The 13,852-nt window shown below is 35.8% G+C and overlaps 1 protein-coding gene across 3 annotated transcripts in view; it reads right to left on the minus strand.

Moving 5' to 3' along the window:
* Positions 1-13,852, minus strand: part of LOC306849727 (mitofusin-2-like) — a 25,819-nt gene continuing 11,967 nt past the window's right edge. For all 3 annotated transcript variants that reach the window (XM_079384990.1, XM_079384989.1, XM_079384988.1), the window contains exons 5-18: positions 12,274-12,398; positions 11,869-11,977; positions 11,496-11,603; positions 10,863-11,016; positions 10,064-10,131; positions 9,866-9,987; positions 8,720-8,846; positions 8,364-8,468; positions 7,031-7,133; positions 6,723-6,943; positions 5,385-5,540; positions 4,697-4,893; positions 3,075-3,209; positions 1-1,261 (exon numbers count right to left, since the gene is read on the minus strand). In XM_079384990.1, coding sequence (XP_079241116.1) covers positions 1,192-1,261; positions 3,075-3,209; positions 4,697-4,893; positions 5,385-5,540; positions 6,723-6,943; positions 7,031-7,133; positions 8,364-8,468; positions 8,720-8,846; positions 9,866-9,987; positions 10,064-10,131; positions 10,863-11,016; positions 11,496-11,603; positions 11,869-11,977; positions 12,274-12,398 — 1,800 coding nt within the window. In that variant the 3' untranslated portion in view covers positions 1-1,191. The remainder of the gene's footprint in view (positions 1,262-3,074; positions 3,210-4,696; positions 4,894-5,384; positions 5,541-6,722; positions 6,944-7,030; positions 7,134-8,363; positions 8,469-8,719; positions 8,847-9,865; positions 9,988-10,063; positions 10,132-10,862; positions 11,017-11,495; positions 11,604-11,868; positions 11,978-12,273; positions 12,399-13,852) is intronic.

A 13,852-nucleotide genomic window follows, 5' to 3' on the forward strand; every position in this document is an offset into this window, starting at 1 on the left:
ATGTGCCTATTAAAAGAATGAAATGGCAACTCATGCTTTGTAAGCGTCATTTTATAAAGAAAAACTGACATTTAGCTCATCAAGCTATCATTCATTTTTCAACAGTGTCACTTTATTATTTCATCTAACAGTAATAGTGAATGACAATAAATTACAACGGTCTGCATGCTCACCTATACATTACTGTTGACACTTACTTTCTCTTTCTAATGGATCTTCTGGAGACAAATGCAAAAAGCAGCAAAATATAAAGTGCACATCACAATAGCTTCTCCCGATGACGTTCTTGAACACTTAGCACACGTCATAATCCAAACGAAACAGGTTAGCATTCACTAGATCATACATATGCAGGAACTAACAGGTTAGTAATGCACCACACACATTTACAGTCTGATTCAGATGTGGATGAAATAAATGTACAATGCAATTATATGCGTAACTGGCATCCAGGTTTACATAAATCTGCTTCTCCTATCCAATTCATACATGCATAATAGCATATTAATGGTCAATTGTCCCATGTTGCAACTAAACATATGATTAGTAGTAAAACAGTGCAGGAATGAGGGAAAAAACTCAATCGAAGAGGCACTAGAAAATGTAGCTGATTTCATTCAAAACAATTTGATTTCTAATATTGCCAGATCAAGATTTTGGGAAAAGATGACAAAAATATAATTATTTAGATTTGCTCAGATCGACTCACACACTGAGTGGAATGCAGACGCTGCGGTACGCTTTTACGTAACATCTGTGACAAAGACCAGAGAGGAAAGCTGATGCACGCAGTTAGATTCATTACAAGGCACGTGAGAGCCCGTTTAGAAGACATCTCACTTTTTGCAATTTGCTGTGGCATACTAACAAATCTCTCTGGGAATCTATATAACACAATCTACACAGAGGCCAAGCACATGACCTCTTAACTCAAGAATAAATAATTACCTTGTATTAAATACAAAAGAAAGAGTACAAAACTAAAGAAAGCTCTCTTTAGAGTGGCACGACACTGTAGTCTCGTATGCAAAAAAAACAAACAAAATACTGATAGAAAAAAAATAAGAAATATGTGATGAGCAATATTTGGTACGCTCAAATAAATGGCTGAAAGCATGGCTGGGAGTTCGATTATCTGCAGTAGATATTCAAAGTGCAGCAGTGTGGAGCTCGTAGTGTTCAGGTGGATCTCTATCGACCCTGTTGAAGGTACTGCTGGGTAAACATGTTGAGTTCACTGTCCAGCCAGCCGGCTTTATTCCTGTAGAAACATGTAGTTAGCATTTTTAATATGTCTCAACTTTCAGTTAACAAAATAAAATGATCAAACACCGTGAATAACAATTATTTTAATGTGCTTTTTATTTTTGGCCAATAAGCTTTGCAAAGGCCAGTCAACTAGTTTTTCGCCTGCTAACTAAGATATTTAAATTTCATCTCTAATTTGAACCACAGAGGCAAAAAAATCAATAAAAACATAGATGATATTGATATTTATTAGTATTTATATACTGGTGAGTTTATAAATAAAAACGTTTAGATATCATTCCAGTAATATCTGTTTTTAATACATGTCTTGATAATTTTAACTAGAATTTGCATTCTTTTATTTCAGTTTAGTTGATATGGTTCTGATTGGAAGAAAAAAAAAAATTGGGGTTTGTAAGACTTTAAATTAGTGTTGTCAAGTGATTAATCGCGATTAATTTATTATGTATATATATATATATATATAAACACACACACAAACAGTATATATTTTGAAAATATTTACATGTTAATATTTTTACAAATTTATATAATTATATTATATATAAATATTTAATATATAAACATAACATTTTTCTTAAATATATACATGCATGTGTTTGTATGTATATATACATAATAAATAAACTCAGTAAACACTCATATATTATGTAAACAAAAACGTTTATTTTGGCAGCACTACTTTAAATGTTTTTGAAAGTATTTTATGTTCACCTAAGCTGCATTAGTTCATTCAAAAACCCATTTTTTTTTTTAACAATTTAATATATTTTCAAATATAATTTATTCCTGTGATAAAGCTGAATTTTCAGCATCATTACTCCAGATTTTCATGACTTTTTTGATCAATATAAACTTCAAAAGAAGAGCATTTATTTGAAATAGAAACATTATAAATCAGGGGTTCAAACTCGTCAGGAGTGAAAGAGGTGGCAAACTTTAACCACTGGAAATCTTGATTTCAGCACTCGAATTTTTGAAGCAGCTGACGGGCTAAACGCGAGGTGTTTCTCCGTCTTGAAACAGGCTGACACTAGCTATGGCTTAGCGCTGCATGACTTGAGCTGAGTGATACTAATATTACTGTACATTAACCGGTATGCTTTACTTGTAGGTCGAACAGTTCTCAAATCGACTTCATGTCAGAGTAATACTGATATGTCAGACAAATGTTAAGGTCTAGACTGAGGAGCATTTTTGCAAAAAGGTAGCGAGCTAATGCAGTGATAACATAACTTACAATCTTCATATCGCAACAGCAGCCTCATGCAAAACAAAATAAACAATAACAAAAAAAAACAGCAGCCTCACGCGGTAATCACCGTTTAAACGCAAATGCATTGTGTCTGAAATATGGACAGTTGCCTGCAGCGTCTAAAAGTTAGGCTTCAGGAGTGAGATTGGTTGGATGAGGAAAAGAACATTAAGGTAAGCCAATCAGAGGCAGAGTAGGGCGGGATCATTCCTTTGACAACAGGGGAAAAAAACACTACAGGTGATACGATTTTTATATATTTTTACATGATTCATGTGAATGACCTATTTCAAGGTGAAAACGGCGAATTTCGCCGAAAGGTGATAAGTTTGCACCCCTGATAAATGTCTTTAGTGTCACTTTTGAACAATTTAATGCATCCTCTCTGAATAAAAGTATTATTATTTTTTTCACTTTTTAAATGATAAGGTTTAATAAGGTTTTACTGACCCCAAAGCTTTAAACTGTAGTGTATATATTGTGACAGTGTACTATTCCTGAACAAGACTACATCAGCAAATGCACAATATGTGATATCACAGACTCTCACCTGAGCAGCTTGGCTTTACTCTGCAGGCCGTCCAACTGTTCGATCTTGCTGTTCAAATCCCCAATTTCATCCTCCAGCTGCTGTCTGGTCACGTCCACCTGCTGACAGAGCTGAGAGAAGGTGCTGGCCAGCTCCCTGTCACAAACAAACAGTGATTGAGAAGGAAACAATGTGTGAAAAACTACAGAAATCAAAACTCTCATAACATACACTTCTTATATTTCATTGCTCCACTAGAGGGCAGCAGTGGTGTTCATGTCACAGTGCTTATATAAAGTCTGAATGACAGGACAACATTTGCATTAAAGTCCTCTAGTTCATCAAACAACCTACAATCTGGATTATACTGGATTAAGAGGCTTTGTATGATGTCAAACTACCTTACATGATGTGATTTGTTTGTTTGATGGATATTCACTACCATTCAAAAGTTTGGGGTTAACTTTTGAGTGGTAGTGTGGGGGGGGGCAAAATGTATCACAATGGGTTTCCACAAAAATATGAAGCCAACTGAGTAGGCTTGCTGCTAACCGTCGTTTTTCATTTTTTTATAGTAATAAAAATAATTTGAGATCATTTAATCATTTAACAGACACTACAGTTAAATCTGAATGTGGCTGCTCAGTGCTTAATGTATTTTTAAAGTCAAATCACGGCATGGACGTCTTTGTGAATGTGTCTCTGAAGGGAATCGACTGTCCTCAGAAACATATCGTTGGCATTTTCATGTGAATCTACGTCATTCTTCATTGGATTGTTTGCAGATTGCTTGTTATCGCTTCGCATAATTACATTTTTTTTAATGATTACATAGTTTTTAATGTAAACAAATTAAATATAAAACCAAAGCTATTTGCCACTGCCAGGGCATTAACGTTTTTATAGAAAATATTTTATAGTTTGTTATAGAAAAACATGTTATGCTCAAGAGTCCAGAGCCTCGATCATAACATTATAACAGGCACCTTCCGAGTCGACACCTGCACTATCGCGGAAACCAACAAAACGATGCACTCCACTGTGCTGAGCGCTTCTCTGCTGTCTTCACATGCTATCGGAAACTTCCTATTTCCCACTTGTTTTGATTACGAGCATGTTGCATTCTTTTCTGTTAAAAATAACAGTGAACAGTGGTTTGTGAATGTTGATGCTTAGCCTAAATCATTTTATCGGGAGCATTCATGCGAGCGCTGCTGTAGTCTTACGCCCACCCCAAATGTTCTCATTGGTTGAGACGCGTGATGACGCCCATTCCAAGCCAGTACTGCTCAACATCCCACCCCTGCTGTGACCTATGGTTTGTCTGTATGTGTATTCAGAGCCAGTGAGCAACGGACTTTCATAATAATAAAAAAAACTGCGTTAATGCACGATAATTGTTAATCAATTAATGCTTTAATGCAATAACGTGCCCAACCCTAGTTATTTTATATAAGGCATATAGCATGGTGTATTTTTATTTATTTTGTTAATAAAAGTTCTACGATAGGCTAAATGAGTTTGATGTTGTATTTTGTTGTTTGAATTGAATTCAATCAGTTGACTCCAAATTGCCGCTAATTTGAAAGTGAAAGTAAAATGTGCACAGCGCTATTTAAAAACAGAGAAAGACTCAGACTTACTGCTGAACCTGATGACTGCAGTTGGATCCCGTGTAGCTGACGATGAGCTGTAGCTTCTCGCTGGCGTAGTCCACAAACTGCCTTTTAAAAGCTCTCTCTTTGGCCCTCGTGGTCCAGGTGAGTCTCTCATACACATACAGCAGCCCATAGAGACCCACAGACAAAGCGATGAGCCTCCAGCCCACTGCCTTCCAGATCTGAGACACAAACACAATCACACCAGGAGATGACATGATGATGAGTAAATGAGGACAGGTGTGGAAAACATATAGGCACACAAGGATTTTTGTGCATCAGAGATATGTGAGACCCTGGACCACAAAACCAGTCTTAAGTCGCTGGGGTATATTTGCAGCAATAGCCAACAATACATTGTCAAAATTATCAATTTTTCTTTTATGCCAAAAATCATTAGGATATTAAGTAAAGATCATGTTCCATGAAGATATTTTGTAAATTTCCTACTGTAAATATATCAAAACTGATTAGTAATAGTAGTAATGTAGATTTTTTGCACCCTCATATTCCAGATTTTCAAATAGTTGTATCTCGGACCAATATTGTCGGATCCTAACCAACCATACATCAATTGAAAGCTTATTTATTCAGCTTCTCAAAATCTAAATTTCTAAAACTTTACCCTTATGACTGGTTTTGTGGTCCAGGGTCACAAATGCTATGTTCTTACCACTCCGCCAACGACTATAATGCCCATTGAAGTCCGAGAGGTTAGTGATGCCAATCCTGTTACCATGGAAACCATTAGCTCTTCCTGGGTCACAGATCCTTGAGGGAAAGGAGGCATACTGGTGCTGACCGGAGTGATGGCCAGAGGCCTGGGAACCTGACAACACAAAACACACACTTGATCAGTTAGGACTCAACACGGGACGCAGGGCCCTATCATCTCCACGGAATCCAGTCATAAAAATTAAATTTACAGTATAAAGTGGAATGTCACAGAATCTGGTAAATTCTGGATGAATAAAGCACAAGCAGGGCTGTACACTTATTGAAATGGAGACATGGACGAGTGTCTGTGTGAGTAAGTGTCACAGTGTCGGCTAATACACACGTGATCACTCAAGCTCATGCTGGTTTCAGCGTCTGCAGTCTTACTATATGAGGACTTCCTTAAACTTCAAGCGTGACAGAAATATATATGAGTGGGGAAACTCGTTTTACTAATCTATTGCGCGTATTTTTTTTTTTCATGACTTTGAAATATTTTTTTTTATTCTAGAATCAATACTAATTCACATTTAATTGTTTATTGATTATATTTTAAGGAATATCAGTTTTAAATGGCTTATGTATAGCACTGTTCACCAAAAATTAAAATTAATTTTGATACAATTTTAAAAGGTTAATTTAATTGCTAATGTTTTATGCTTAATGTTTTGTATTAAATGCAGAAAGAAAAACAGAATTTCTGAAAAAAAATAATCTCATAGTGCCATATTATTGGGAAAATCTTAATAAATTATTAGATGTGTAAAGTTTTATGAAATCAATTAATTATTGCCATGCCTTTTCATTAATACAATTTTATAAACCATGAAGACAGAATCCAGAAAAATTAAAACAGAAAACAAGGAAAATAAAACCAAATTCAAGAACAAAGAAAACGTTATTTTAGTAGCCCCTAAAAATACTGTAATAAATAGTTGTTATTATTAAATTATTATATTTAAATAATACATACATTTAAAATTGTTATTACATTTTAATTAAATACATAGTTGTTAATTTACATAATTTCATAAGACATGCTTTTTGTTTACTAAAATGAAATTTAACCATTAAAACGGAATCCAGAAAAATGTAAACCAAAAAAATGAATCAGGGGTGTCCCATCCTGCTTCTGGAAGAGCCACTGTCCTGTAAAGTTTAGCTCCAAACCCAATCACACTCACCTCAAACAAGGCATTTAAGGTCTTCAGGATTACTAGAATCTTCTAAGTTTGAGCTACACTCTGCAGGATGTTGGTCTTATAAATAAAAGTCCTCAAGTGACATGCGCTACCTGGTCATTGTAGCCCATGAGAGCGCGGCGTGTGTTTTTGGGACCCAGGAAGCGGTTGACTAGCATGGTCCAGCCCAGAGAGAAGTGGAAGCCGATGTCTTCCTGGAAGTCGCTACAGAGTTTGTCACAGTTGAGGTCGTAGCTGAGGGCAAAGCACTGTCTGGGCACCATCTTATCCACCTGCTCTCGAATCCCGATGGGCAGCAGGGGCTTCAGGCCCTCTGGAACGATCAGAAGAGTCTCTTTAACCTGCTGGTCTTTAATAGTGTGAGCTGTATGAAAACTCAGCGTATGAGAGAGATACTGACCTATCATTTCAGTCTGTGTGGTTTGCAGCGCTGCAGTTATCGCACTGGAGCATCTCTCAGACATATTCCTGCCAAGACCGTCCTCTATGTGTTTGTGGAGCTCCTGAAATCAACCATTCAAGCATCATTATAACATGACACAAAAAATATTTATTTTTCATGTATTACCGCTTTCAAAGATTACACATTAACCTATGATTAAATACACACACACACACAAAACCAGTCAAAAGTTTTTGAACAGTCAGGTTTTTCATGTTTTTTAAAGAATTGTCTTCTGCTCACCAATCCTGCATTCATTGGATCCGAAGTACAGTAAAAGCAGTAATATTGTGAAATATTTTTACTATTTTAAATAACTGTTTTCTATGTGAATATATTGTAAAATGTAATTTATTCCTGTGATCAAAGCTGTATTTTCAGCATCATTACTCCAGTCTTCAGGGTCACATGATCCTTCAGAAATCATTCTTATATGATGATTTGCTGCTCAAAAAACATTTATTGTTATTATTATCAATATTTAAAGCAGGGGGGGGGTACAGAAATTAATACTTTAGCAAGAATGCTTTAAATTGATCAAAAGTGATGACAAAGACATTTAATAATGTTACAAAATATTTCTATTTCAGGTTTTCATATTTCAAAGAATCCTAAAAAAAAAAATCTACTCAATATATTTTCAACATAATAATAAAAAATGTTTTTTGAGCAGAAAATCAGCATAGAATGATTTCTGAAGGATCATGTGACACTGAAGATTGGAGTAATGATGCTGAAAATTCAGCTTTGATCACAGGAATAAATTACACTTGAAAATATATTCAAAGTTATTTTAAATTGCAATAATATAAAAAAAAAATACTGTTTCTACTGAACTTTGGATCAAATAAATGCAGGTTTGTTGAGCAGAAAAGACTTCTTATAAATAAATAAATAAGTATTTTTTAGTTTTATCTATCTATCTATATCTATATGTCTATATGTCTATCTATATCTATACAGTGGCATGCGAAAGTTTGTGAACCCCTTGCAGAATCTGTGAAAATGTGAATAATTTTAACAAAATATGAGACATCATACAAACTGCATGTTATTTTTTATTCCTGAGTAAGATATTTTACATAAAAGATGTGATAGATAGATAAAACTAAAATATATAATATCTTGATACAGCCCTGTGTAAAACTGAAAGTTAACAAGGGCATAGATGAGATCACATGATGTTACAGGGCAGCTGGGGACTTTCCTTTGTGGAGAGTTGCATGTTGACACTAAACATTAAACAACAGTGGCAGGTGATTGGAGGAAGACCAATTCAAGTCCAACTCACATTCTTGTACACTTTCAGCACCACTTGTGAAGGATGAAAGTCCAAGTGGAAGTCGTCCACTAGCACAGCCAGTCTCCGGATCTCCTCTGCCATACCGTTAGACACCTTTACATACAGACGGACAGGATCAAACATGGAAACACACTCATAAGAGACCGAAAATTAAAGTCACTAAAGACTTAAAATCCTTATGTGTTTCAATAATCTGGTCGTCTACCATGAAGTAATGCCTTGAAAGTGTGACATTATTCATTTATATTCACATTTAAAACTTAAAAGAACTAAAACAAAAGATACAAGACCTAATAAAACATTAAAAAAGACCAAGAAAGAAAGAGCAGTAACTGGAGCCTCACCTGTTTCTCCACCTCCTCTGTGATCTTCTTGATTTTGCTCTTGCAGTCCAGAGTGAGCAGATCCAGCTGTTTATCAATGAACTCCAGCCTATCCTCCCTCTCCTCTTTCATCTCTAAACAATGAATCCTGAACACAAAAATCATCAGTCTAAATATTCATTCCAGTCTATGCAGTCGGCTATCCTTCAAATATAAAAATCCAGATTATTTTTAATAAGGCTGATCTAAGACTGTTAGCTTAATACGATTCCTAATCACTGAACCCTAACCATGTGTGATGCAAGAAGCAGCTAAACACTATTTTGAAGGTCGCTTGGCTTTGTGCAGCCATGTTGGGCGTCCTTATACATACTGAAAACACAATGGATTCAAATATTTGGACTAATGGAATAAAATATTCTACAGTTTACAAATATGGCTGAAGACTGGAGTAATGGCTGCTGAAAATTCAGCTTTGCAACAGATTTTTTTTTTTTATCATACATATTAAAGTCTAAAACAATGAATTCAAATTGTAATACTACTACTAATTATTATTAATAATGTAATAATTACTGTTTTAACTATTTCGAACAAACAAATGCAGCCTTGGTGAAAGAAAAAAATTAAATTATTTCATAAATAAATAATTCCAACTTTTGAACAGCAGTGTACTTTTAATACAAAATATTTAACTTATTTGTATGCACAAATATATCAGTATATAGTCATCAAAATCTATATAATTATATACATATCGAATTTCCTTTGATTTAAATAATTCCCTTAGTTGATTTGAAATAAGATATTTCAAATGAAAAAATGCACTGAACTTAACTCAAACATTGTTTTTGCTACTAAATTTTAAATTAGAGTTGCTATCGAAATATATGTGTCTTAATCTGATAGTTGTGGACTGCGAGACAAGGAAGGATCACAAAACCAGTCTAACAGGATGCTTTAAGCTCCAGAAAATCACACACAATTACACTGTTCATTTTATATTGCCAGCAAAATTCAAATACATCGTAGATATTATCCCCAATTCCAACATTTGACTCTACCATTTCTATCTCCTCCTCAGTCAGGCTCTAAGCTAATTCCAATGTCACCAGTGGATCAGTGTGATGGATTACCTCTAAGAAAAGCAGGCATCTTTGTGCTCACCTTTGCTCTTGAGCTGCAATGTGCACCGAGTCCATTATCAGACGCAGAGCTTCAGAAATCTGCTTGGCTCTCATCGTGTGCTGCTCGAACTTAGTCTTCACTGCTGACTGCGAGATGCACTCCTGCAAAGACACACATATATGAGAGTCAGACAGACACATTTAAACCAAGGACAGTCTCAAACACCACCACACTCACCTCAAACCGTCTTTCAAAGTTCTGGAACTCAAACATTCTCGCTTGAAAACCTTCAGCCAGAGCACCACCTGAAATCCAAAAACAACCTCTTTACAGGCGTCATATCAGGGAAAAGAGGATTTTTCTTGCTCTTTCAAAAATAGGAGTTTTCACAATGTTCACATCCCCGTATGAAAGAATATTTGATTTGAGATGATGCTGTAATGCAAGGTTTCTCAAATGGATTTGTGAGGGAACGGCAGAGTGTTTGTGAGTTAATGAAAAACTAATAATTAAATATACTGTAATATTAAAATCAGTAAACACAATTAATAAGAAAAAAATAAAAAGAATTGCGATATAACTTGCATTTTAGTACAATTATCAAATCAAATGCTGCCATTTAATTAAGCCCACAGTCTGTTGTGCTGCGTGTTTCAGAGTGACGCTGTGGACTCCTCTGATCTTCATCTCTGCATGTACTGAATTTAACATGCATTTGGGAACGCAATGTACACTTTATTTCCACATTCGCATCATTTTCAACATTTTTGTGGACAAAAGTTTACAGCATTCCTCCAATATTCCACCATAATGAAAGCTTGAATTTGAAATGCTTTTTGAAAAGATTTTGAAATCTGAACTTTGGCGGATATTCACGCCGCGTTAACCAATCAGTAAAACTGGCCCTTTTTCTGTTTACTTAGATGTCACCATCATCAGAAACCCATGAACATGAGTATGTGTTGTTAACATATTGAAATATTAAGTTAAAAATCACAGACATACTTTTGTGAACCCCTGATGTAAATGTATCTACCTGCTTCAGGCATTCCCTGGGCTTTCTGGACACGCGCCTGAAGAGCTTCTTTAGCGGAGACGAAGAAGATCCGGTCGCCGGCCTGAGCACGATCCACCACCCGCAGCTCATCCACTAAAAAACTAGTGCAGCGGTCCATGTGCTGCCGTCTCACCTGACAAACACACGTTACATTATAACAGTGCAAAACCACCATGCACCATTCACCCTGGTTTCAAAAATGTCACTAAAAGGTCCAATACCTATTTGCTGCTTATATTTAGTAAGGTAGTTGTTAAGTTCAGGTATAAGGCAGGATAAAGGGATCTAAACTATGTTCATGCAGAATAAGGCATTATTATGTGAATTTATAAGTAGTAATAAAAAGACCAATATGCTAGTAATATGCACACTAATAAAAAAAAAAGTAGTTAATAGTGAGAATTGGTCCCTTTACTAAAGTGTTACTCCAATTTGTTTACTTGACTTTATTTGTAAATCAGACAAATACAATTCTTAAAGTTTCACCTCAAAAAATAAAACATGCTTAGGAGTATTAGGTTTAACTATCAGGGATGTTAATGGTTTAAAATGCATCTCAGGGTGGTGAGACTCCTAGTAAGTGTGTTGTTTGTTGTGTCATGTAAGTCACACCTCTTCCATGTACTCGGGCTCGTTGGCGGAGGCGTCCCAGCGGTTGTTCAGGATGAAGATATTGGGGCTGGAGAGGCGCTCGTTGACTTTGTGAAAGAATGACTTTTCCTTTAAGAGGGCAGACATGTTTTAATAAGCTGAAACCACTGAGGTCACATGACAACTGTGCACTCTAAAATGAGTGAAACCTCACAAGGACTGGAGAAAAATAAAAGATAATCAAAAGATTTATACACAAACTTTGACTTCAAAGAAATGAGTGCAAATACTACTGCAATGTATCTGTCCATAAAGCTGTAATATATACCAAAAACTACATAAAGCTCCAGTCCATAAGCATTTTTTCACAAACTGAAGTTCATATTAAACTCACTGTTTGCATTAAAGTGGACTCTGAATTGGCCACCAGCACAAAAACGTCAGCATCAAGGCAGAATTTATCGATCCAGCTGTCCAACTCTGTTGTGACATCGATGCCAGGGCTTGAAAAGGAATATTTTATGAGTTTCCAAAAACACATCATTCCTAATATGACTTCTAATGCTGTAAATTGGTCATTTAATGCAGTAAGCTTATAATGCCATTGCACTGGTATCCTTATGTCATCTTAACATTAAAAACAGCATCTAGCAAGCAACGTATCGTATGTAAATAAAAGCAAACAAATTTTAATATGTGCAGAATTTATAGATCTGTAAATTAAAACAGTGTGTTGAATGCAGTGTTAAATGACAGTGAATATTTCCTAATAGTGTGGTCAGCACGGGTGTGTGTTTACCTGTCCACAAGCACCAGGTCATCACGCAGCAGCGCACACTTCGCTTTCGGCCACATGACACACACCAGACTGCCTGCGTCCAAATCCTCATCCTGATGTAAGGCATGGGCCAACTGGTTCACCGTCTGCCAATACACACACAAACTTTAGCATTACCAAGTACTTTTAACTGGACTGTTTTAAAAGTAGATTTCCTGAATAGCTTTATTTTGATTGTTTTCATTGCAAAAATGCTTAAAAAAAAAAGAAAACTTTTAAAAACTTTACTTGCATGCAATGTGACCATTGACTGCCATCAGAGAACCGTGATAATGTGAAAGTTAAATTATTGAAATATTAACTTTAAATTAAATAAATATTTTGACTAAGGGTTTCGGCTGACAAAAAAAGTTGCTGACCTGCTTCACGAAATTAAAAGAGTCTTTTCACTGAAACTATGATTTCTTTTTTCGGACTCTTTTTAAATCAATATCTGATGTATGCAGAAGTAGACTGACTCAGTTTCCATGGAAAGAGATAAGGAAATAAAAACGGAGCTCATGTACAAACCGTCTCTAGTTTTAAAGGTACTATTCTAGCCTATAAATGCTTGTATTTGAGTTGCTACAAATCTTACAAATTTGCAGACCTGTAGGTGTGAGATTTTCCAACTAAACAAATCCATGATTGCAAGCACACACCAGAAAGTAAAGGATCAGTAATAAAACTACAAGACTTGGCAGAGGAAACCGTATGACCTTTGGCCCACTCTTAGGAATGGAGTGCATTTGTTTATGTCATCAGGGAGTGTACATGCAGTCAGGGCAGACGGAAATGGCCTCTTTCAGACAGAGAGAGACTCTGGGAAAAGCATTAAGAGAACGGCTGCGTCTCACATCCTGATGAGAGCACACACGTCTATCAGCCAGCTGCTCTGTTCACACTGCCTGAGGGCTATATTTAGCTGCTGACCATTGTTCTGCATGTATGCAAGTCATCAGAAGTCAGATAGAACTGCAGACAAATCCCAGACATCAATTTACAAAAATTTATTTTGGATGCGATACATCGCGATTGATCATTTGACAGCACTAATAATAATAAAAAATAATCTATATGTCATGCTTTTTTCATTAATCTCAGTTTTAAATGTCTAGATGCAAGAATTAAAATAAATACAACTTTTAAAAAAACTGTTAGTGTGTCTTTTTTATGCACACACACACAGTTATATGTTCATTCCCAGCATTCAGAATGTGCTCTTACGTGTGCATGTACATGTTTCCTCAGCCCTGTAATATATCAACGCAGAGGAGAGGTCATGAGACAAGTCCTAAAGGACAAAAACGTGTGACCTTGTGACAGCTGGTAGGAAAAAGCCCCCGACTCATGTGGGTGTAATTATAGACGGGAGCTCATGTACAGTCAGGCAAGATCCAGAGAGGTTCATTTAGCACAGGCAGATAGACAACAAAACTTTCAGCCTTATAACTTGTCTTTGACATTATCTGCTCATTATTTTCCCATTTGAACACACTGTATGAACACTGTATTATGCACAATATATCAATGACAGTATCAGTATTTGCTGATAGTGGGT

Source organism: Barbus barbus (assembly GCF_936440315.1).
Source record: "Barbus barbus genome assembly, chromosome: 29".
Lineage (NCBI taxonomy): Eukaryota > Metazoa > Chordata > Actinopteri > Cypriniformes > Cyprinidae > Barbus > Barbus barbus.